Source organism: Chiloscyllium plagiosum, unplaced genomic scaffold (assembly GCF_037043375.1).
Source record: "Chiloscyllium plagiosum isolate Xiang-an unplaced genomic scaffold, Cpla_swu_hap1 HiC_scaffold_15, whole genome shotgun sequence".
Taxonomy (NCBI): Eukaryota; Metazoa; Chordata; class Chondrichthyes; order Orectolobiformes; family Hemiscylliidae; genus Chiloscyllium; species Chiloscyllium plagiosum.
Window position 1 is genome coordinate 52,731,088 of NW_028270153.1, and position 26,066 is coordinate 52,757,153.

General features: G+C 40.9%; 1 protein-coding gene across 1 annotated transcript in view; it reads right to left on the reverse strand.

Moving 5' to 3' along the window:
- The window catches only part of LOC122560035 (uncharacterized), a 123,804-nt gene that overhangs the window by 5,521 nt on the left and 92,217 nt on the right, over positions 1-26,066 (reverse strand). Inside the window, exon 12 of the mRNA XM_043710207.2 lies at positions 6,095-6,247. Coding sequence (XP_043566142.2) covers positions 6,095-6,247 — 153 coding nt within the window. The remainder of the gene's footprint in view (positions 1-6,094; positions 6,248-26,066) is intronic.

The window sequence follows — 26,066 nt, forward strand, 5'->3', positions numbered from 1 at the left end:
CAGTCTAACAACGGCAGAGAAGAGGCTGTTCTCGAATCTGTTGGTACATGTGTTTAGACTTTTGCCTGACTGAAGAGGTTAGAAGAGAGTATTACCAGGATGGGAGGGATCTTTGATGATGGTGGCTGCCTTTCTATGGCAATGAGGAGAGTAGATGGAGTCCATGGATGGGAAACTGGCTTATGTGATGATCTGGAATGTGTTCACAACTTTCTGTAGTCTCTTCAACCGCAGAGTGGTTGCCATACCAGGCCGTTATGCACCCAAACAGAATGCTTTCTGTGGTGCATCTGTAAAAGTTGGTGACAGTCCTTACAGACATGCCAAATTTCCTAAGTTTTCGGAGGAAGAAAAGCCATTGTTGTGTCTTTTTGACTGTTACAGCTACACGGGAGAACCAGAACAGATTGTTGGTTATTGGTCTTGACCTCTCCGTCTCAGCTCCATTGATTTACATAGGGGCATGTCCTCCTACTTTCTTGTTGAGCCTATGATCAGCTCTTTAGTGTTGCTAACATTGAGGGAGAGATTGCTATCTGTGCACCATAACGCCAGGCATTCTATCTCCTTTCTACATTCTAACTCGTCATTGTTTGATATCCAGCCCACAATGGTGGTGTCATCAGCGAACTTGTCGATGGTGTTCAGATGAAATTTGGCCACACAATTGAGAGTGTACTGGGAGTACATTAGGGGGCTGAGGACATCCTTGCAGGCCACTGGTGTTGAGGATTATTGTGGAGAAGGTCCTGTTGACTGTCTTTTCTAATTGCAATGTGTGGGTCAGGAAGCTGAGGATCCAGTTGCAGAGAGGGGAGCTGAAATCTGGGTCTGGGAGTTTGGAGATTTATTTGGTTGGGATTATAGTGTTGAAGGCGGAGCTGTAGATGATACATAGAAGCCTGACATAGATATCTTTATTAGCCAGATGTTCAGTGATGAGTGTAGTGCTTTCTGTGGACCTGTTTAGGCAAATTGCAAGTGATTGAGGCAGGCTGGAAGGCTAGAGTTGATGTGAGCCATGACTAACCCCTCGAAGCACTTCATAATTATGGTGGTCAGAGCCACCATGCAGTAGTTTTTGAGACACATTGCATGTGTTTTCCTTGGTTCCAGAATGATGGAGGTTTTCTTGAAGCAGGCGGGGATTTCAAATTGCAGCAAGGAGTGGTTAAAGATGTTAGTGAATACTCCTACCAGTGAATCATGAGATATGGTGATAGTGCAGCAAAGTGTGGTTTAAGTAGATGATTAGCCTGAGTGCCAGGGGCAGGCTGAAAGGGTTGAATGGCCTAATTCATTGCTAATACTAACGTCAACACTAACAAATTGAGGCGATTTCTAACTCCCTCAGACCATTCCAGATGAAAATACATCATCACATTTGTAAAATTAATTATAGTTTGAATTTAATAAAATTGTGAAGTACCATTAAAATGAGACAAATCTACTATGAATGCTCACCAAAAAGAAAACACAATAATAAGGAGAGCATTTGTTCTGTTCACTATGTACACTGTCATAATATAAATATTCATGAATATTTCCTTTATTGTATTTACAAGAAAATTATAAACTCATTACTTTCAAACGTATTTGTGATTTTATTTTTAAAAATCGACTTGTGAAAATTTTCATAAATCCATTTATTAATTTATTATTTACAGTAGCAGAACAATTCTTACAATCAAATAAGGTATGTATAATTTACAAATTGTGACATTTTAATTAAGTTCATAATTAAATCTATTTGGTACACTACCTGCTACGAATGTTTTAAGTGGATTTAAATATTTGGCCATTCGTAATCCTGTCCAGAAGAAACTATTGGTTTACAGGATACATTATTTATCAGCCTCATCTTGCATCGATAGTTCTTGGACATTAAAAACATAAATGCTATTACAAAATATGAATTTGATTTTGTTTAGAGAATGGTTTGTACTCACATTCAATTATTCTTAGTTTGTTCTAATAAGTCAGTCTAACCAGTCAGTCATAAACTGGACAAGGTAGTGGCATAGTAGTATTGTCACTGGACAACAGACCCAGGCTCATGGTTTGGGGAACACAGGCCCAAATCTGACCACACAGGTGAAAAAAATCTGAATTGAAACAATAAACTGGGAATTAAAAGTTAGTTAACTGTTTTAAAAAGAATCTGGTTCCCTGTTGGGGAAGGGGAAAAAAAAATCTGCAATTTGGTGACTCCATATCAATGGCAAAATGCTTGACTCTTACAATCCCTACAGTGTGGAAGCAGGCTATTCAACCCATCGAATCCACAGTGACCCTCCAAAAAGCATCCCATCCAGATAGAGCCCACTGTCCTATTCCTGCATTTCCCATGGCTACGCCACCTAGCCTGCACATCCCGGACACTATGGGCAATTTAGCCTGGCCAATCTGCCTAACCTCTCATCTTTAGATTGTGGGAGGAAACTGGAGAACCCAGGGGAAACTCATGCAGACACGGGGAGAACATGCAAACTCCACTGAGTGGATGGAATCGAACCTGGATCCCTTTTGCTGTAAGGTAGCAATGCTAACCACTGAGACACTGTGCTTATCTTAAAGGATTTAGCATACGATAGAGTTATAGCTACCAGTAAACATGGCAATGAATGGAATTAAACTGAATGAATAGACTACAACAATTAACAGATCAAAGCACCAGAAACAACAATGGCACACATGAGCCTGTTGAAAGTACAAAGACCTCCTCAGTAACATTTGGGGACTTATACCAAAATTAGGGGATCTGGCCCACAGACTGGTCAATCAAGAAATCATTCTCACAGAATCATACTTTATAAACAATATGCAGAAGTGATGGGCCAGTGGTATATAGTGGGAGGGAACTGACCTTGGAATCTTCAACACCGACTCCAGACCCATGAATTCACATGTCATTAGATCATATGTGGACAAGGAAATCTCCTGCTGGTTATAACCTATTCAATTTTTCTGCATGTTGAACACCAATTTGGAGAATGCACTGAGGGTGGTGGAGGTCCAGACAAACTTTTTGTGGACAATTTCATTGTCCATCACCAAGAGTGGTTTGACAGCTCCAAGACTGACTAAATTGGCTGAGGCTGAAAGGACATAGCTGCTGGATTGTATATGTGGCATGTGTAATGGACCACAAAGAGGGAAGAATGGGCTTGAGCTGGTCCTCACAAGTAGCATATGCATCTGTCCATTACAATATCGGTAGGAGTGACCATTAAACAGTCCTTGTGGAGACAAATTGCCGCCTTTACACTGGAGATACTGAATGCAACAAAGTAGCATGCAACAAAGAGATAAGCAATGAATCAGACCTGAGGTCTGCAGTCTTGCCACATCCTACTCACGTGCCAATGATTGTCTCCAAAATCACACAACACCAGGTTATAGTCCAATAGCTATCTGATGAAGGAGTAATGCCCCGAAAGCTAGTGCTTCTGAATAAACCTGTTGGATTATAACCTGGTGTTGTGTGATTTTTAACTTTGTCCACCCCAGTCCAACACCGGCTCCAAATCATCTCCAACAACAGAGGCTCCAACTATAATCCCTTGACATTCAATGTGATTACAAGAGCTCCAGTTCCCCTTGGTGGGGTTTTGGGGGGGTGGGGGGTGCACCCTTGGCTAGAAACTGAACTGGACTAGCTAAATAAATATTATGGCTACAAGAGCATGTCAGAGGCTAGGAATCTTGGAACATGTAACTCTGCTCCTAACTCCTCAAAACCTATCCAAGCTTACCTTTACAAGGCACAAGCCAAGAGTTCTCTCAACTTGGTTGGATGAATGCAGTTTCAATAACACGAGAAACTCAAGACACTATTAAAGACAAAGCAGCTTGCTTGATTGCCATTCAACACCTTAAGCATTCACTTCTTCACAACTGACACACAATAACTGGAGCGAATACCATCTACAACTTGCACTGCAACAATGTACGCTCTTTAGACAACATCTTCCAAATCCAGGAACTCTACCAACTAGGGGGAACAAGGACAATATATACAAGGAAATACTACCACCTGCAAGTTCCAATCCAAACCACACCATTGTCATTTGGAATTATACCAATGTTTCTTCATTGTCACTGGCTCAAAATTCTGGAACCCCCTCTACCTATATCGCATAAATGCAGTGGCTCATGAAATTCGATCACCAGCACACACTCAAAGACAATTAGCCATTAAGTAATAGTTTGAGACCCAAATTACCTTAGCAGAGCAGTATACTGTTCTTTGCTCAGGATATGTGGAAGCTGGATCATATATGTTAATACAGCATGTACAGCTCCCCTCCCTAATATCTATCTATTTTAATGATATTGAAGGTCCAGTCATTTATTAGTGAATGGTTTTTGAATGAGTTAAAATTGAGCACTCTGTTAAAACACAAATTACAATATCAGATTTCTTTTAAAGTGATATAGCACCAGTTGCAGTGATTCAGTGCAAAATTCATAAAGTTTTAGATTATCTTCTGGTTGCAGTCACATACTACTTCTCAGAATTGCGTGCAGATTTATTGGAGAGTTCGAGAAGTGATCCTGCCATTCTTATAGCTTGTGGGCGTAACCAATGGAGTGTCATAGGGATCAGTACTGGAGCCACAACGTCTTGACAATATCTGTTAATGACTTGAATGAGGAAAGTGAATTTATAACCCTCAAGTATGCAGTCAACACAAAAGTAAGAGGGAAGGTAAGTCGTGAGAAAGTCGCAGTCTACGGACAGATATAACAAATGAGTGAGCAAAATCTTGGCAGATGGAACATGAGAAAATGTCAGATTTTCTGGCAGAAAAGAACAGAGGGGTTGAATATTAAGACTGCAGAAAGCTGCAGCACAGAGGCACTTGGGGTTCCTCATGATTAAATTACAAAAACCTATCATCCAAGTTCAAAGAGTAATGGGGGAAGGCAAATGTAATGCTGACTTTCACTTCAAAGGGAAAGGAGTATAAAAGTAGGGAAATCTTGCTTAAACTGTATGAGGAACTAGTTAGACCATAGCTGGAACACTGTGAACAGATTTAGTCCCCTCATCTAAGGATACATTGACATTGCAGGCAGTCCAGAGAACATTCACTGGGTTCATCCCAGGTGTGGATGGGATTTTCTTAAGAGGAGAGGTTGAGTAGGTTGGCGCAAAAAGACTGAAAGGCAACTTGACTTAAACATATAAAATTCTTAGGAGGCATTCACAGGCTAAATGATGAGACATTTAGTACAGTGGAGGACAAAATCTCAGAGCAAGGGCTGACTATTTTGGACAGTGATGTTGAAGAACATCTTCTCTGCGGGTAGTGAATTTGTGGAATTCTGTACTGCAACAGGGTGTTGAGACTGGGGCATTAAATATATTCAAGGCTGAGACTGTCAGATTTTTAATCATAAAAGAAATGGAAGGTTATAGAGAAATAGCAGGTATTTGGATTTGAAGAGTATCAGATCAGGCATGATCCTGTTTTAATGGCAAGCAGACTCAAAGGGCTGAATGGCCAACTTCGTTCCTATATTTTATTGTCTTACAGGAAACCTGACTAAAAAATAACTATAATATGACATTTCAATTACCTATTTTAATGAAATCATTCCAGATATTTCCACAAAACTTCAAAAATTCATTTTCCTTAATCCTTCAAAATATACATTCTCTAAGAAATATTAAATATGAAGTGCCTTTGTAAAACTGGATTTAATTTCTAGCTGCTATGTTGATATCTGGGCTTTTTTCCATGGATCATCTGGATTACAAGGTCAGTAACATAATCACAATGCAAATGTTCGCTTTAGAGACAAACAAGAGCATGGGAGAATCTGATCAGAATCAGTGATGAGAGATTATTGACTGGCTTGTTTATCTCCATGGATGCTGAGTTCTTCTAGTTTTTTAAATAAAACATACCGTCATCAGGTGTACTAAACACATTAGGATTTCTTTTTCATGTACATTTGAATAATAATTCAGTATTGGATCAATTTAGCAGACAAATGCACTAACAATGAAACAACAAATACTGCATTTCATACCAGTGGTCAGTTTCCCAAGGTTAGCTGATGGTAGAATTAGATCTCAACTTACCTTTGTCAGAGAGGAAAGACAAAATCCTTTTGCCTCTTTTTTGCCAGCATGTGTGTTCAGGAAGTTTCCAATGGCGAGGAGATACTCAAGCACTACAACAAACAACGTACTCTCCAGCAACTGAGTACATGCTCTGATTTTCTGTGTGATCAGCTGAAACAGAAGCAAATTACAAAGATTAATGGAACGTCATGCCACTCAAAATTCAAAATCACAGATATCACTTCAGAGACAGATCATAATTTCATCACCACTAAAGTCAAAGCTGTGTAAAAAAGATTCACGGTAACACAAATGTTGGAATGAAGACTTATTAAAATAAAATAACCAGGTTGAATTGGAATGCAAGTTGTTCATTATTGACTGGATGGACTATAATCTATGCCGAAGTTCTTCCAAACACTAGCCTGACTACAATCTCAATTTGAAACATCATGACAGAGGTTCATCCAGGATTAGTTCACATATATACAAATCTCAACAAAATGAAAATCAGTGTGGAAGTGGAAACAGCACCTTCCGATCATCAGGAAAGCCTGGTACATTCATTGCAAATCTGACAGAAAATATAAAAGCATCACAGTTGCTGGACAAATAGGACTAACTGGGACTTGTGATCCTCCCCAGAATGTTACTGATGCACAATAACAACATTTAGCGACATAGGCAATGGCAAGATGTCTGAGAGAATTGGGTGATAAGTGTGTTGAGGCCTACCTCGACATTGAGATTATCTTGCCCCATCTTTAATGCTTTTCACCAGCAGAGTGGTTGAGATTCTCACTAGGCAGTGGTGAGATGTCAATCAACTGGTAAATGGTTTACTAACAACCACAAATCACCTCACTAACATCCAGCCTCCCAGTTAACAAAACTCACCAAACAAGTTTGACTTTAGGCAAACTCAACACAGAAACCAAAGCTGGTGTATTCAGCTCTCTGCTTGCTCTGAGTGATCTCCATGTTGGAAACCAAGCACCAATGCCTTAGGACATGCTCCATGCCACCGGGCACATGCATCCCACATCCACAGACATTGGCTTTCAACATGTGCCAGTGCTTCAGATCCCTCATGGTGATCCACTTACACTTCTGCACTTTACTGCTGCATTTTGGGGTGCACCAGCAACTCTTACTGTGATGTTGCAAGGACAGTCTGGGACACACACACACACACACACAGCTCATGCACTGAACCAGACTGCTTCTCCAGGCTCTTTGTTCACTGAGACAGTACTCACTCAGTCAGAGTCTATCTGGCTGCTCACAGCATGCCGATGTTGCATTGCCAAGCCTTGTCAATTTGAACTTTGCCCTCTCAGAGATAACAGAGTCACAGGACTGTTCTATCTTGCTAGCTGGTGTGGACACAAAGCCAGGAAACTTGTCTTTGATGTCCGCAGGTCTCAGACAAGTCAAGGGGAATAGCCTTCATTCAGTCAGTCTGAACACTAAGTCAAGAGCAGCCTGATAGCAGTCCAGGCCCTGCTCAGTCTGGTCAGAGTCAAGATCTTCTCTTCATAAGTGGTGAGGAGCCAAAGGTTAGGCAAACACACCACTTGCATTGACTTTTTCTACCCTTTGTGGGCTGTTTCTCTCCCGCTGCAGAAGGAGAGACGCCTTGAGCTTCAGGCAATGCAGAGAGTATGCAGGATTAGTGGTATTGGGAGTTGGATGGATGACAGTCAGTGAAAGAAGATATCAGAGGCAATTGTAAGAGGGGAAGATCATGAGCCTTGGGGGGAAGTGGGTATAGTGGCAGAGATAGATTAAGAGTGAGGTAGCAGAGAGACGATGGTGGCACTTACAATGGCAGAGTGGACAAGGTCATTACCCTTTTTACTACAGTACTGGCCATTCCTCCAGATGGCTGAGATTACACTGACATGGATGTCAACTTCCAATCAGGCTGGCATGGTTTGGTGTTCTGGCCTTCATGGCCCATTTTCGGGATAGTGGGTATTATGTCCCTGCACCACCTTATCCACCAAGACCTCTAGGCCCTTTCCACAATGCAGTGTGCCTTCTGCATCATGTCTGGGAAAGTATTAGCAATTGGGCAGGGCAACTTTGGACTAACAATGCTCATTCGCTGCACAATGACACGTTAAATATGACACAACCACCAGGGGTGCTGGTGCATTCTGGGATTTCCTGGCAGGGTCGAGTTGTTGAGAGAATGCAACTAGCAGAATCAGATTAGAATCCAACTTATTGGAATTTTTTGAAGGAGTCCATTGATGTACTTCACGTGGATTTCCATAAGGGATTTGACAAGGTTCCACATAAAAGACTTTTGCGATAAGTAGAAACACATGATTTAGAGGCCACATGTACAGAAGATTGACGGCTAATAGGAAACAGAGAGTACACATAAATGAGTCTTCTTCAAATTAGCAGGATGTGATGATCCTTCAGAGATCTGTGCTGGGCCCTCCAAATCTTTTTATAATTTATATGAATGACTTAAATGAGCAGATCAAAGACAAATACAGGTAATCATGCATGTTGTGAAGATACATAATGAGGATGCAGACAGATATAGACAGGAAAAGTGAGTAAACCGAGCAAATCTAATGTGGGAATATGTGAAGCTGTTCACTTTGGCAGGAAACATTAAAAGTAGAAAATTATTGAAACAACTGCAGAATTCTGAGGTTCAGAGGCATGTGATCGAGTGCATCAATCACAAAAAATGCATGCAGATACAGCAAATGGTTGAGAAGGCTGATAAAATGCTATCCTTTATTACAAAAATTGAACATAAAAGTAAGATGTTATGATTCATTTACACTGGGCCCTCGTGATGTTGAATAATGTGTGCAATTTTGCTCTCCTTATTTACGCAAGCATATAAATTCTTTTGAGATTATTCAGAGGGGGTTCATTAAATTAATAGCACCAACAAATGAGTTATCTTATGAGGCAAAGATGGACAGGTGGGTTTTATTTTCACTGGAATTAGAAAAGTGAGGGGTGAGTTAATGGCAAGAAGGGCATGGAAAAGATGTTTATTCTTGTGGGTGAGCCCAAAGGGAAACTGTTTTAGAATGAGAGTTCACCCTTTTAGGGCAGAGACAAGCAATTTTTTTTTCCTCTCAACGTTTGTGCAACTATGGAATTCATTACATCAGGAGGCAGTAGAGGTAGGTCACAAAGTGTTTTTGAGGTGTGCAAAGATTAATTCTTGTTTGGCAAGGCAACTGAAGGCAATCGTGGAAACGTGAGAATGTGTAATTCAGAACACATGGCACAGCAAGCTTAATCACATAATTTTGCTCCTAATGTATACGTTTGTATATAATCTGACCTTTCTCTTCAAAGTTGGGGCAGGTTGAATTCAGCCCCTTTCATGCCTGACATGCTGCAATATGCCTATCCTTTTAAAACAGCATTTTAATCGACTTCCCATGGGCTGGATTTGATGTACCATTGCTGACTGGGTTTTGAGGTTGGGGGTGATGGTCATGGTTGCCAATAAAGCATGGTTGATCCCCAGTCCAGGGCCCTTCTATCTAGCCCCAAGTTGATCCCCATAATGCAGGAGGTGGGTGTGTAACAAAATTGTCACCCCACCATCAATATGCAAATAAAAATATGAATGCTCAAGTGAGCCTGTTAAAAGCTCTATTAACCCCAATAGCATGCTACCCAAACTATGTGTATAGGTGGGTGGGAGTGGGCAACTTATTTTATTTTGAAAACAATTTTAAGGGAGTGGGAAGGAGGTGGAGTTTAAAATCTTGGTGCACCTAAGGGAAGCTCTTTACTCTGAAAAGATAGCCCCACCATTCCCTTTTCCCCTGCACCATCCCCTGTCCCCTGTCCAGACTTTAAAACCCTCCCCTTTGTCTCAGGCTGTTAAGCAACAGTTGCCTTTCCTTCTGGGAATTCTGCCTATGAGCAATGTCCTGTGTTATCACTAATATACTGAAACATTGTCAAACGTCTGCCTTTGTTATCCCTAAAACTCAACATTATTTAATGTGATTTTCTTTTACAACTCTTTGGTGCTTACACTTGCCATGTGATGTGGCTAATCATGGAAGGAGCATGTTTGCATTGTGAACAGCATCTTTGTAAATGTGAAGTGTGCACAAATCTTTAAGTATATTCAGTTGCTTCAGATTTCTTGCAAAAACAGTTGGTTCTAAAATAAACTTTAATAAGGACAAGCTGTGCATGTGATTTTGCCATTAAAGTATCTTTTCACAGGTCTCGTTACAGCCACAGTATTCTGAAGATTAATATTTCATTGCACATAAATTTGCTGTGAAATTCATTGAGCACGGACTACTTCATATTCCAATTTTTAAAAACAATTAATAAAATATTTCTTCCTAGTTCTTAGAACATTGTGTTTAACTTAAAGTAATAGAATAATCAATCTAGAATGAATCTAAGACAATGGAGCCTCACTGCCACTCTGATCCTACTTACCACAATGTTCTCTTACTGAATTCTCTCAAGATGGGTTTACTAGCTGCATTCAAAAATATTACTAGGCAAGAATATCTTTATTTGCTATCTGTAGCAGTAACATGAATGTTCTTTTGATGATATCTGCTGTTAATTATTCCTGAATTTTAGAAACACTTCCTGGACGAACACCAATTTAGAAATACAAAACTAAACAATTGATCATGAACGCATCTGTGACAATGATGCATTTTTCAACCACAGGAACTCAAGATTAGGCAAAAGTGAGGACTGCAGATGCTGGAGATCAGAGTCAAGATTAGAGTGGTGCTGGAAAAGCACAGCAGGTCAGGCAGTATCCGAGGAGCAGGAAAATCGATGTTTCGGGCAAAAGCTCTTCCTGAAACTTCGATTTTCCTACTCCTCAGATGCTGCCTGACCTGCTGTGCTTTCCCAGCACCACTCTAATCTTGACACAGGAACTCAAGTTCAATTCAAAACATATTAGGTACATCTGTCAGAATGGATTACTGCTATTCTATTTTAGGTAATAGGTGGTCAAAACTTCCCCATCTACACATTAAAGTAAGAATATCACCTCTTAAAGGATTGAGTAAAATACAAAACCACCTTAGTATTTTGCCTATTTGGATGGTCAGTTAAGTCAGTTGTCTGGACAGACAGTTTGTGAAGCAGCTGATAGTGCGGGTAAAATTCCTGCACCAGCTGAAGTTACAATGAAAGACTCTCCTTCTCCACCCCCTCACCTGAGATGTGATAACTCTCAGGTTAAAATTGCTGGTTTTGAGAAACACTGACATCCCAACTAAAGCAAAATCAACTCGTAACAAATCTAAATTGCCACACATTACTGATTCACATCGCTCTGCTATTTGTTTCATGAGAATGGTACTTGACCTCTGAAGATATTCATAAAGTTTGCAGCATTTACACACTAATGGTCCTTTTTACTTTCTTATATTGATCCTAAGCATGGGATGAATTATGTATGGCAATGTCCACCAGAACCGTGTATGTGTTTGAATCACACATCAAGAATACTTGGCATGCATGACAAATAGTGAAGCAGATCAGCCGGTGTTTACAAATCTCAAACTGCTAGCTGTATCCTGCATGACTTTCTGATAGAGCTAGACTACAGACATGAGTTACAAAAGCACATATTTGAACAAAAACATGTATCAGTATTCCAACAGGTACATTATAGCATCTGAAACCCAAAAGCAGTTTTGCTCGCCAACCTTTGACACCAAAAAGAGTGTTTTGCTTAAGGTTTACTTTCAAACAACATAAAATACTGACCTTACAAGTTTCACAATGACATATGTAAAATCACACAGGAGAGAAGGAGCCCAATTCATCCACCATGCCTGACTCTTTAAAAGGGTGGTTAGGCTAGTCCCACTCCCCTGCTCTTTCCTCATAGCCCTGCAATCTCTTCCTTTCAAACAAAAAAATACATATATGCCAAATATCAACCTGGACAAATGCCCAGGGAAGACTTCTAAATTAAACCATCTCTCAGCTTCTTTTTAGTACTTTCATAGTACCACATCAACATATTTGCTGAACTGGGTTACTTTTCTTTCCTAACTGATTACCAGTCTACAGCTTGATAGAAAATCAGATACTGCAAACTTGAACAGATTTCCGGATGGGGAAGTTTTAGGCAGTATCTATAATTGTTATATAGAATGTTCATTAAGATAATAAATTCTCACATATATTTCATTGGCAGGCAAAAATTGTTCTCTTTCTGGCTGGTGGGAATTGTAACTATCTTTCTTCAAGGCACTTTGTCAGTACTGGACAGACAAGGAGCAAGTTATTCAACCCTCCAGTGTGTCATATCATTCAATTAGATTATGGTTGATTTGTACATGATTCCATTTATTCCTCTTAACTCGATATTCCTTACCTAATAAAAATCAACTGGTTTCAATCTAAGTTGTCCCATAATCTTCAAAGCAGAGGATTCCATCCTCCAATTGTTCATTGGGGAAAAATGTGCAGATTGATTTCAGTCCTCAACAGTTTTAAGATTACATCCCTTTATTCTTCATTCCCCTTCAGAGGAGGTAGTTTCCTGGACCCTTAGTAACTGACTTTGTCTCAGGCTTTCTCCACCTGGATTCCAATTGAAATTTCACCTATTATGTTTCAGGTCCATGCATGATTGTAGACACCTCCAAGATATTCACAATTCCCCAAACTACTGCTTTCACAGCATTATGAAATCCATACTCTTTTACCACATGCACACAGTTGGCCCCATTCTTCAGCAGCACTGACTCACTATATATCTAAGATGTCCTGGTTCACAGTTCCATTCTATCCATTAAGCCAATTACCATTCAACAAAACACTTAATGTTTCCATTCAGTTGTCAAGGATCACAAACAATAACAACTCATTGATACCAACGTCCTCTCAGATCTTTCTCTTACCACTTTCAAGCTTGGAATGGCACTAAGCTCTTCTTCTACAATGGTCACCTTGTCTTTACACTCTCCAGGACAGCTGGTTTCCAGTGCAGAGTGATGACAACAACACGAGTTAAATTCCCACACTAACTGAGGTTACTGTGAAATATTTTCCTTCTCAATCTCTCCCCTCGCCTGAAGCATGGGAACCCTTAAACTACTATCAGTCACCCCTATCGTCCAATAGGACTACAGTGACTTCACCTTATTCTTTCTAGATCTTTTCAACAGTAGTTATCAGTGCAACATCAAAAGGTTCAATCCTAACACTGTCATTAAACCTACTGACAAAACTGACACCGTATTTGTTTGGCAAACTAGCCTCTACCTTACATTGACTCAAAGGTACCTTATGACTGGCTCAAAAGTAGAATACAGAGGGTGCTGATGGAGAGTTGTTTTTCAGACTGGAGGCCTGTGACCAGTGGAGTGCCACAAGGATCGGTATTGGGTCCACTACTTTTCATCATTTATATAAATGATTCGAATGTGAGCATAAGAGGTACAGTTAGTAAGTTTGCTGATGACATCAAAATTGGAGGTGTAGTGGACAGCGAAGAAGGTTACCTCAGATTACAATGCGATCTTGATCACTTGGGCCAATGGGCTGAGAAGTGGCAGATGGAGTTTAATTTAGATAAGTGTGAGGTGCTGCATTTTGGGAAAGCAAATCTTAGCAGGACTTATACACTTAATGGTAAGGTCCTAGGGAATGTTGCTGAACAAAGAGACGTTGGAAGGCAGGTTCATTGCTCCTTGAAAGTGGAGCCGCAGGCAGATAGGATAGTGAGGAAGGTGTTCGGTATGCTCTCCTTTATTGGTCAGAGTATTGAGTACAGGAGTTGGGAGGTCATGTTGCGGCTGTACAGGACATTGGATAGGCCATGTTGGAATATTGTGTGCAATTTTGGTCTCCTTCCTATTGGAAAGATGTTGTGAAACTTGAAAGGATTCAGAAAAGATTTATAAGAATGTTTCCAGGTTTGGAGGATTTGAGCTATAGGGCGAGGTTAAATAGGCTTGAGCTGTTTTCCCTGGAGCAGAGGCTGAGGGGTGGCCTTATAGAGGTTTATAAAATCATGGGGGACTTGGATAGGATAAATAGACAAAGTCTTTTCCCCGGGGTGGGGGAGACCAGAACTAGAGGGCATAGGTTTAGGGTGAGAGGGGTAAGATATAAAAGAAACCTCTGGGGCAACGTGTTCATACAGAGGGTGGTACTTGTATGGAATGAGCTGCCAGACAAAATGATGGAGGTTGGTATAATTGCAACATTTAAAATGCATCTGGATGGGTATATGAAAGGACGGGTTTGGAGGGATTTGGGCTGGTGCAGGCAGGTGGGACTAGATTGGGTTGGGATATCATGTCGGCATGGACGAGTTGGACCGAAGGGTCTGTTTCCGTGCTATACATGTCTATGACTCTATGACTGAAAAGCACCTCTGATATCATTTTTCTTTGGGCCATATTCTCCTGTCATCCCAAAATTTGAAAATTTCAACTTTGCTTCAAACTATCAATCATTTCTTGCCTTGACATGATCCATCCTCAACTCTCCCCTACTTCACCCTGTTTGTTTTTAATTCTGGGCAGACTATTAACCAATATCTATTAACCTATTAATCAATATCCTCGTCAATTACTGTCTCCAAGCAAGTACCTTGACTACACTTCTTTCACCATGGTTTCTGTAAGGACTCTGTTCTATTCTTCCATATTTTCCATTCCTGTCATATCTGTTCAAACAAGTATACTTCCACACTCACACTTCCTTTACCCTCAGCTGAAATCTCTTCCCAACCCCAGCTGATAGGTGTTCAACCAAGTCTGTCTGGTTTCTCACAGTTCTGTTCTCTCCTTTAATTCCCTGTCAGAAAGTGCTTTCCTTACCCTCAACTTCTATCCCAGTAACATTCAAAAGTTCATCCTCTATCACTTTTGTAGCCACTTGCATGACACCATAATTGCAAAGGGGACAAATCCCTTCTTGACACCTTGGCCCTTTCCTCAGCCATCCCCAAATACACCTCCCATTCTCAGAGGGTCTGGCAGCAACTGTGGAGAGAAATCAGAATTAACGTTTCAGGTCCAGTGATCGTTTTTCAGAACTGAAGGAGGGTCACTGACTCGAAACACTAACTCTGCTTTCTCTCCACAGATGCTGCAAGAAGTGCTGCATTTTTCCAAACATTTGTTTCTGTTATCTATTTCCAGCACCTGCAGTTTTTTTTTTCAGTTTTTTACCCTGCCTATTCTGATGGGACCTTCTAGTGCAAGTGTAAGAAATGGAAAGCTGCTGTTTTTCCTCACCTGTTCCCAGACTGTAAACATCAATCAGGTGAAACAACAAATTAACAACATTCATTTCAATTTACTATACTCTGTTCACTGCTCACATCAGAAAGATGAAATAAAATTGGATGACCTGCTTACATAACATTTTTATTCAATTATAAATGTGAGCCTGAGCTTCTACCACATCTGGCATTTTATTTCTCTGCCTCACTTCTACTCTGACCTCAGACTCCTACACTCTTCAAATGAAACTCAAAAAAGCTTGAGGAACTGCATCCCATCATTCAATTAGACATTTTACAGCCCTCTAGACCCGATATTGAACTCAACAGTTTATGCTTAAACACCGCACCCATTCTTTCAGATAACAGCTGAACATTACAGTGCAGTACAGGCCTTTCGGCCCTCAATGTTGCGCCAACTTGTGAAACCAATCTGAAACCTATCTAACCTACACTATTCCATGTTCATCCACATGTCTATCCTCACACTTGACAATTTTATATTCTCAAACTTTACAATTTTCCTGGACACATCTGTTTCTCCACTTGTCCCATTACAAATCTCACCTGCTTTGCCCTATCATCCTCTTTTTCATTTAATCTGTCCAGTCTTCCATCTGATCACAAACACAGGCTTTTTCTTATAAACACAAACTACTGCGAATGCTGGAAATCCGAAACAAATACAGAATGCTGGAGAAGCTTAGCAGGTCTGGCAGCATCTGTGCAGAGAAAAAGAGTTAACATTTTTTCATCTGGAAGAGCTGTTCTGAAGTAGTTTAATTATGAAGAAGAATCATACTAGGCTCAAGATGTTAACATTGTTTCTCCAGCACGTGCTGCCTGACTTGCTGGAGTTCTGAGGAAGGGTCATTTGACCTGAAAAGTTAACTCTGATTTTCCTCCACAGATGCTGCCAGACCTGCTGAGCTTTTCCAGCAATTTGTTTTTGTTTCTGATTTAACATCATCCACAGTTCTTTTGGTTTGAATTCCCCCAACATTTGGTTTGCTCTGTTTTTATATTTACTCTCCCATTTTCCCTGCCCCTGTAATCATTTAAATTATGTTCTATCAATTAACTTGATGCAGTCTTGGAAGATGTTTTTGACCTGAAATGTTAATATTTTCTCTCTCTCTCTCTCTTCACAAATGCTGTCTGATCTCTGATTAATTCTTGCATCGTATCTTATTATTGTGCAAATTAGCTCAAACATTCTGGTAAGGAAGGAGACAAGGTGCGAACTGCACATCACCATAAGTTGATCTGCACTGCTCCGGCATTAACTTTGTGAAAACAGTATCTCGCTCTTAATATTTCTGTAATTTACTGTGATCTGTTGCAAATGCATAATAATAGTCAATTAAAGTCATCAAAAATTAATTAAGTCTTGGAATAAAAGGTGTCTGAATTCTTCTAATGATATATTTGTTGAAACTACCAATACCTTGACAAAAATACGAATACTTAAGGACATTGGAGTCTCATTGCTTCAAGCTGTGAATTACTGTCTGAGATTTTAAAACTGTCACACTTCATTTTTATATTTTCTTTCTTACTTGCGATTTGTTAATTTTTCTTTCATTCCCATTCCAGTTTTCATTCCCCGTCCTTATCTCTGATCTATCTGATTTGAAAATGAAATCATCTTCTTTAATTCCAATCTCCTGTATTCTTTCTTGTTTTTTTTCTCAATTGTTTAATCTCTATGGTTAAGGATAGGCCGGTTTGATCTGTTATTCACTGATGTCATTTCTCTGTTATTATTGGTTTACACTTCCAGCAAATTTGCAGATATAAATTGGAAGATTTAAAGATGTGATTGTAATTCTGACAAATGCAGCACACACCACAAGACATTCTGCTCCAAAAAATTCTGACCTCATGGTCTAGGTTCTCCAATAGGGAAATAATGGCTGCTGAAGCATATACTGAAGTTCCGTGATAGACCATTCAATGCAGCTGACATCCATTCCTCTTGTCCCACACCATGCCTATCCACCTCCTCATCTCCAACTTCCACCTGCATGATTCTGCTCTGTCCTGACTTGGCCCAACTCTCACCACATCCTGATTCCCACAATAAAACCATCGAAAGGAATATTCTGAGCTCATCCACTCAAACACCGTTGAACTACCCTAAACACGATCCTCCCTCCCCTCCATCCACCTGCCACTCAGCCCTCCCTACATGCCTGCCAATTGTACCCCTCACCCATTTTCCTCATAAGGCACACCACCCGCTCATTTACTTCACATGCATTAACTGTCAACGTTGCTTTAGAACCTTTCGATACAACAGCTACTGTTACTGCAGTTTTAGGTACTGATCCACTCCACTGCTCGGAGAGGTATCCTGAACTGAACTGCCCTTGCTTCAGCTGGGTACACACCTTGCCCAATATCTCAATTCCGGAGATGAAAGACTTGTTAACAAACAGCAAAATTCACAGCTGACCTTGGAGAAAGGTGTGGGGTACAGCTTACAGCACAAAAACTAAGTGCATGATTTTTCATGTAACCTTGCTGTAAATCTACAATACAAAGTAGAGTAGGTTTTCTTTTTGGATTATGTGTTTTATTGAGATATGACTCTTGATTAAATTTTAAAACTATAAAACAAAGGTACTAAGTTAACCTGGAGCAGTGTTTTTTTAGAGCAATAAGACGGTGCTATTTTCTGGGTCTGTAGATTGTGAAGGAGCAAAGATGGGCTTTAGTAGAATGATGTGGAAGTTCAGGGAATTTCCATGTTACAGATATCTGCATTATATCTGCAGGAATGGTCTTTGGTGGCAAATCCTATCATATTGCATGGATCAGTTGGAGCAGGAGTTAGAGATAATGAAGAATTTACAGTAGCTAGGAGGGATGGCAGTTATAGGGAGGGAGAAAAACCACAGATACAGTCAGGTAGATGGGTCACTGCCATGGGAAGGTAAGAGAGGGAGGCAGATAGTGCAGGAGTTTCCTGTGCCTATTCCCATCTCGAACAAATATGCCATCTTGGAAAATGTAGGGGGTGATGGACTCTCAGTGGAATGCAGCACAAACAGCCAAGTTTCTGGTACTGGGACTGGCTCTAATGTAATGAGAGGTGCATCGGGTTCTAAGCAATTGATTCTGTTAGGAGACTCTCTAGTCAGAGGCACAGACAGAAATTTCTGTGGCCAGCAGCTAGAAACCAGAATGGTATGTTTCCTCCCTGGTGACCAGATCAAGGATACCTCAGAGAAGGTGCAGAATGAAAGTTGTTGGAAGGAATCCTGAGGGATAGGATTTACATGTATTTGGAAATGGAAATGTGTTGCTGGAAAAGCGCAGGTCAGGCAGCATCTAGGGAACAGGAGAATCGACGTTTCGGGCATTAGCCTTTTTTCAGGCTAATGCCCGAAACGTCGATTCTCCTGTTCCATAGATGCTGCCTGACCTGCTGAGCTTTTCCAGCAACACATTTCCATCTCTGATCTCCAGCATCTGCAGACCTCACTTTCTCCTCATGTATTTGGAAAGGCAAGGACTGCTTAGGGATAATCAACATGGCTTTGTGCATGGGAAATTAAGTCTCACTAATTTGACTAAATTTTTTGAAGGAGTAACAAAGAGGATTGATGAGGGCAGAGCAGTGGATGCGCTCTGTATGGACTTCAGTGAAGCATTCAACAAGGTTCCTCATGGTAGACTGGTCGGCAAGGTTAGATCACATGGAATAAGGGGAGAACTAGCCATTTGGATACAGAACAAGCTCGAAGGTGGAAGACAGAGGGCAATAATTAAGGGTTGCTCTTCAGATTGGAGGCCGGTGACTTGTGGTTTACCACAAGGATAGGTGCTGGGTCCTCTACTTTTTGTCATTTACATAAATGGTTTGGATGCGAGCATAAGAGGTACAGCTGGTAAGTTTGCAGATGACACCAAAATTGGAGGTGTAGTGGACAGCAAAGAAGGTTACCTCAGTGTAAAATGGGTTCTTGATCCAATGGGCCAATGGGCTGAGGAGTAGCAGATGGAGTTTAATTTAGATACATGTGAGGTGCTGCATTTTGGGAAGGCAAATCGGGACAGCATTTAATGGTGAGGCCCTAGGGAGTGTTACTAAACAAAGAGACCTTGGAGTGCAGGTTCATAGCTCCCTGAAAGTGGAGTTTCAGGTAGATAGGGATAGTGAAGAAGGCGTTTGGTATGCTTTCTTTTATTGGTCAGAGTATTGAGTACAGGAGTTGGGGGGTCATGTTGCAACTGTACAGAACATTGGTTAGGTCACTTTTGGAACATTGTGTGCAATTCTGGTCTCAGTCCTATTGGAAGGATGAGGTGAAATTTGAAAGGTTTCAGAAATGATTTACAAGGATGTTGCCAGGGTTGGAGGGTTTAAGCTATAGGGAGAGGCTGAATAGACTGGGGCTGTTTTCCCTGCAACATCAGAGGCTGAGGGGTGACATTGTAGAATTTATAAAATCATGAGAGGCATGGATAGGATAGATAGACAAAGTCTTTTCCCAGAACTAGATGGCATAGGTTTAGGGTGAGAGGGGAAAAATTTAAAAGGGACCTAACGGGCAACCTTCTCAAGCAGAGGATGGTGTGTGCATGGAATGAGCTGCCAGAGGAAGTGATGAAGTCTGGTATGATTACAACATATAAAAGGTATCTGGATGGGTTATGAATAGGAAGGGATTAGAGAGATATGGGCCTAGTGCTGGCAAATGGAACTAGATTGGGGTGGGATATCTGGTTAGCATGGATGAGTTGGACTGAAGGATCTGTTACTGTACATCTCCATGACTCTCTGACTTGAGTTGTGAGAGAAGATTATGCATTCTCAGCCTACACTCATTAGAGTTTAGAAGAATGAGAGGAGATCTGATTGAGGCATATAAGATATTGAAGGGGAATAAACAAATTTAGTGTCAAGTACATGTTCCCTTTGTGGGGCAATCTAAAAAGGGAGGTCACAATTTTATGCTAAGGGATGGCAGATTTAAAACAAATGAGGAGGAAGCATTACTTCTCTCAAAATGATTGGCAATTTGTGGAATTCACAACCCTGAGGTGTGGCGGACACTGTATAAATTAAGGGAAGAGTCAAGTAGATTTCTAATAATTAATGGGTTGAACGGTTATAGAGAACAAGCAGGAACATGAATGTGAGGCCAAGATGAGATGAGCAATGAATGACAGAGCAGGCTTGAGGGGTTGAACTGCCTACTCCTCCTCTTACATTCTAAAGTGGCAATGCTGTGCCTCATCTAGTCTAAAATAGAAATTCCGATCCAGTTTGGAAGAATCAGACCTATTTGGATTTCAGCAATCTGTTCTAAATTGACAATACATGATTTATTAATACAATTTATTCCCCTCTTGATGTCAAGAAGTACATCATTCCTTCTCAGCTCAGTTAATTTCTTTGGCAACTTTCTCTACATCTCCTATCTCTTGTGTAATAATATTCTCCTTTCTGTTCTGAACTTTATTTTTCTTTTTAATATGCTTCTTGGTAGTTGATTCTTTTGCAGCACTGAATACTTGCTCTGGTTAAGCTTCTGTCAATCATTTCATAATCTCATAAACACCAATTGAGCTTTTTTAAAAACTTCTTCAAATTTCCTTCTGCCTTCTCTCTGCCCCCACAAAAAGATCAGCTTTCAAAATTTTTATTCACTTTTAAATTCTTGATACCCAATAAAGAAATAGCAACTGATTAAATTGACAGATTATGTACTTTGGTCAGGTCTTCTCATTAGTTCAAACAAAAACATTCTCCACATATTGTAGAAGGCTGGTCCTCAGCTAATTGGTTCCTACGGGAACCCATGTTCAGAATATAAAAATGTCAAAAAATCTTGGTTGTACCAGTGCTAACACATGATCTGCTGTCCCCATTCCCTTTCTGACAGGACAAATGCATGACAGTTCACTTTGTTGATGTTCACAGCAAACAACATGTTGATACTCTGCTCCTGTAGAAGGCCCAAGAGTGTCATCAGACGAGGCAGCAAGGTGGGATCGCATGGTGTGCATAATGCGTCTACTTGAAGAGTGAAGAACCTCTACCAACCTGTTCGTGCATATCGGTTTGTGGGTGACTTGTTGATATGGGTGAGAAATTTGTTAAGACATAGGAGACGGAAAGTACTTAAACTGGCAGCATATGACCCACAACCTTCCCCAAACATCAATACTGGAATGGCAGATGTTCAATATATGTACAAATCACTTAGATGAAGGAATAAAGAGACATTCATCTAAGTATCCTAACAACATGAAGTTGAATGGCATAGTAAATAGACAAATGACAAAAAGACTTTGAAAGATTAAATGAGTGCAATATACTAGCAAATGGAGTGCCATGTGAGGAAGTATGAAACCATTATTTTGGACAAAAGAAAATAAGATCAAACTATTTTCTAAATGGTAAAAAGCTAGAACTCAGGGGTCCAGAGAGATTTTAACAGCGCGGTATAGAAAACATCAAAAGCTAGTGGACAAATACAAAAGAAATTGAAAGGTTAGTGAACACAGGCATTATCTGAGGCAATGAGAGGGGAGGCAAGAACAATGCAGAAGAGGCAAGGTCAAGGCAAGAAGTTAAGGAAAGGCAGGTGATGGTGCTGGTATTGGAGGAAATGCCATGGGGCTAACTAGAAAGGGGCAATAACTTTAAGCTGGAAATGCCAAAGTCATTTGAAGAACCAGGCATTAAAGATAAATTGATAGTTGAATAAAATAATATTAAGTAGAGCCATGTACAGCAAGGACTACCTCTACCTCAGTCAGTTCAGGTCATTGTTCCTCATGAAGGATACACTGATCTTAAATTGGAAGCAGAATGCCATCTGAGCTAAAAGCATGAAATTATAAGGGCAGGTTACACACAATAGAGTTGTCTTTCTTTCAGTACAAAAGATTATGGGCGGCACGGTGGCACAGTGGTTAGCACTGCTGCCTCGCAGCGCCAGAGACCCGGGTTCAATTCCCGACTCAGGCGACTGACTGTGTGGAGTTTGCACGTTCTCCCCGTGTCTGCGTGGGTTTCCTCCGGGTCCTCCGGTTTCCTCCCACAGTCCAAAGATGTGCAGGTCAGGTGAATTGGCCATGCTAAATTGCCCGTAGTGTTAGGTATAGGGGTAAATGTAGGGGTATGGGTGGGTTGCGCTTCGGCGGGTCAGTGTGGACTTGTTGGGCCGAAGGGCCTGTTTCCATACTGTAAAGTAATCTAATTAGCGAGAGATCAACTATAACTACTTAAGGTACGGTGGCACAGTGGTTAGTACTGCTGCCACAGCACCAGAGACCCGGGTTCAATTCCCACCTCAGGCGACTCTCTGTGTGGAGTTTGCACATTCTCCTTGTGTCTGCGTGGGTTTCCTCCCACAATCCAAAAAAAAAATGCGCTGGTTAGGTGAATTGGCCATGCTAAATTGCCCGTAGTGTTAGGTGAAGGGTTAAAATGGCGGGTTGGTGTGGACTTGTTAGGCCGAAGGGCCTGTTTCCACACTGTAAGTAATCGAATCTTTAAAAAAAAGGAGTTGATAAGTAGATAGAGAGTAAAATTTTCCACTTGTGGGAGGTCCAGAACAAGTGAATATTTTCTCACGTCTTCCTACAACAGCAATTGAAATCTGGAACCTTCTCTCTTTATAAAAAGACTAGGATAATTGAATGTTTCAAAACTCAGATTATTGGCTGGTTGATGGGTGTGGGCGTTAAAGTTTATGGAACAAAAGTGGGTGGATGAAATTAAGATACAGATCAGCCATGATCTAATAGAATGCAGAAGAAGTAGCTGATTTGCCTCCTTTGCTTGTACGGTCTTTAATCTCCATTTTCCACATAAGAATATAGCAACGTGTGAAGGGGGCAAGCCCCAAAACTTGAACAACAGTGAATAGGAGGCTCTGCAAAAGGCTTTTGAAGGGCTTGATATACCTTGGTTTAAACAGACACAAATATATGCCTTACTTTCTGGTGACAGAGCAAGAGAAGCTACAGGAGAGTGTTCAACATAATAGGGTAACCCTTCATGTGATGGCGAGCCTAGAGGTTTAGAGTAAAGAAGAAATTAATCAATCCTGGAGGAAGTTGTACATTCAATGGATATTTATGAATTTTGAGAAGATTTGAAGCTTAGGTTGAGGGTCTTGATGTAGGTTTGCTCGCTGAGCTGGAAGGTTCGTTTTCAGATATTTCGTCACCATACTCGGTAACATTATCAGTGAGCCTCCGGATGAAGCACTGGTGGTGTGGCCCACTTTCTATTTAATGTGTTTAGGTTTCATTGGGTCGGTGATGTCATTTCCCGTGGTGACATCATTTCCTGTGATGCCATTTCCTGTTATTTTTCTCAGGGAGTGGTAAATGGGATCTAAGTTAATGTATTTGTTGATAGAATACCATGCTTCTAGGAATTCTAGTGCGTGTTTCTGTTTGGCTTGTCTGAGGATGGATGTGTTGTCCCAGCCAAAGTGGTGTCCTTCCTCATCTGTATGTAAGGATACTAGTGAGAGACAGTCATGTCATTTTGTGGCTAATTGATGTTCATGTTTCCTGGTGGCTAGTTTTCTGCTTGTTTGACCAACATGGTGTTTGTTACAGTTCTTGCAAGGTATTTTGTCAATGACATTGGTTTTGCTTGTTGTTTGTACGGGGTCTTTCAAGTTCATTAGCTGCTGTTTTAGTGTGTTGGTGGGTTTTTGGGCTACCATGATGCCAAGAGGTCTGAATAGTCTGGCAGTCATTTCCAAGATGCCTTTAATGTAGAGGAGAGTGGCTAGGGTTTCTGGACGTGTTTTGTCTGTTTGTTGGAGTTTGTTGCTTAGAAATCAGTGGACTGTGATCAATGTGTACCTGTTCTTTTTGAATACACTGTATAAGTGATTTTCCTCTGCTCTGCATAGTTCCTCTGTGCTGCAGTATGTGGTGGCTCATTGAAATAATGTTCTAATGCAGCTTTGTTTGTGGGTGTTGGGATGATTGCATCCTTGTATGTCTTTACATTGCAAGTGCACACCTAAATACTTCTTAGATATTACGAAGGTTTCTGCTTCTACCACCCTAACAGGCAAGGAGTTCCAGATTCCTACCACCCTCTGGATGAAAAACACATTTCCCTCACATCCCCTCTCAACTCGTGGCACCCTTACCTTAAATCTATGTGCCCTTGTCATTGATCTCTCAACCAAGGGGCATGATTTCTCTCTGTCCACCCTGTCTACACCCCTCAATTTTATACAAATCAATCATGCTTCCCCTCAACCCAACAACCCCCCTCCCCACACCCCCCACCATGATTCAGTCTCCTCTGCTCCAAAGAAAACAATCCCATTCTGACCAATCTCTCTTTGGAACTGAAACGTTTCAGCCCTGGCAACATCTTGGTAAATATCCTCTGCATCCCCTCCAGTGCGACTACATTCTTCCTATAATCTAGGTTCCAAAACTGCATACAACACTCTAGCTGTGGCTTAACCAACATTTTATAAAGCTCCAGCATCACATCCCTGCTCTTTATGCCTCGGTTAGGAAAGGTAAGCATCCCATATGCCTTCTTAAATGCTATCTACCTTTCCAGATGCCTTAAGGGACTGGTGGACATGCACACCATGATCCTTGGTGCTTGTACTTTAGCATAGCCCACCCATACGAGTTATTATTAAAGATCTTGCTAGAATTTCTCTTGCTAAATGGTCAAGCTTTACCTGATTGTCTCCCACTGCAACATTGCAACCTACTGTTAAAATGCCATGGACGCAGCAGAAAACTGTTAATTGATAAGTGGTTCAATTGGCCTCTGGCTAGGCTGACTGTCAGAGGTAAAGAAGCTGGCACTCAAAATGGCATGGTGAGAACTTGCCACCTAACACCTTCCTGAAGCATTCTGCCAGCATTCCAATCTCTCAACCTGCCTCCAAGGGATGGCAAAATTCAGTTTCACATTTTACAAAGCAAATTAAACCAGGGGCTACCAGGTTTGATAAAACATTGTAATGACCAACCCACCTCCAGCTAGAAGTATTAAGATGTGCACTTGCAATGCTAAGACATACAAACTAGGGGCCTCATGATGGAAAATGGGATTAGAATAGTTAGGTTCCTGATGAAGTGCTTATGCCCGAAATGTCAACTCTCTGTTCCTCCGATGTTGCCTGACCAGCTGTGCTTTTCCAGAGCCACATTTTTCGACTCTGATCTCCAGCATCTGCAGTCCTTGATTTCTCTTAGAATGGTTTAGGTGGATGTTTTTAATTAGCGCAGACTCAATTAACCAAATGTCCTTTTTCACTGCTATGACTCGATGACAATATGACCTTAATGCCAACTCTCTGACTACTTAAATTGATTCACCCCTTGCCCTGTCCCCTTTAATACCGGAGGTGTTAGACCAGGATGTAGTCGCACTGGAGAGGGTACAGAGGAGATTTACTGAGATGCTGTCTGGGCTGGAGAATTTTAGTCACAAAGTGATGTTGGACAGGCTATAGTTGTTTTCCTTGGAGCAGAGGAGGCTGGGGAGAGGGTGGGTAGTGAGCAGGGGCCTATTGATTTACATAAAATATGTAGGGCATACACAGGACGAATAGGAAATTTTAACATTTCATCTCACCCCGATGATATTCATTTTTGTGTTTTAAGTCTTCTCACTGTCAGAATCCTCCACTGGAACTGGCACTTGAAAAGTTAATTACTTTTACAACTTTCATATTATCCTACCTTAAATCCATAACATTCTAACAGGACTAGAGAGGGTAA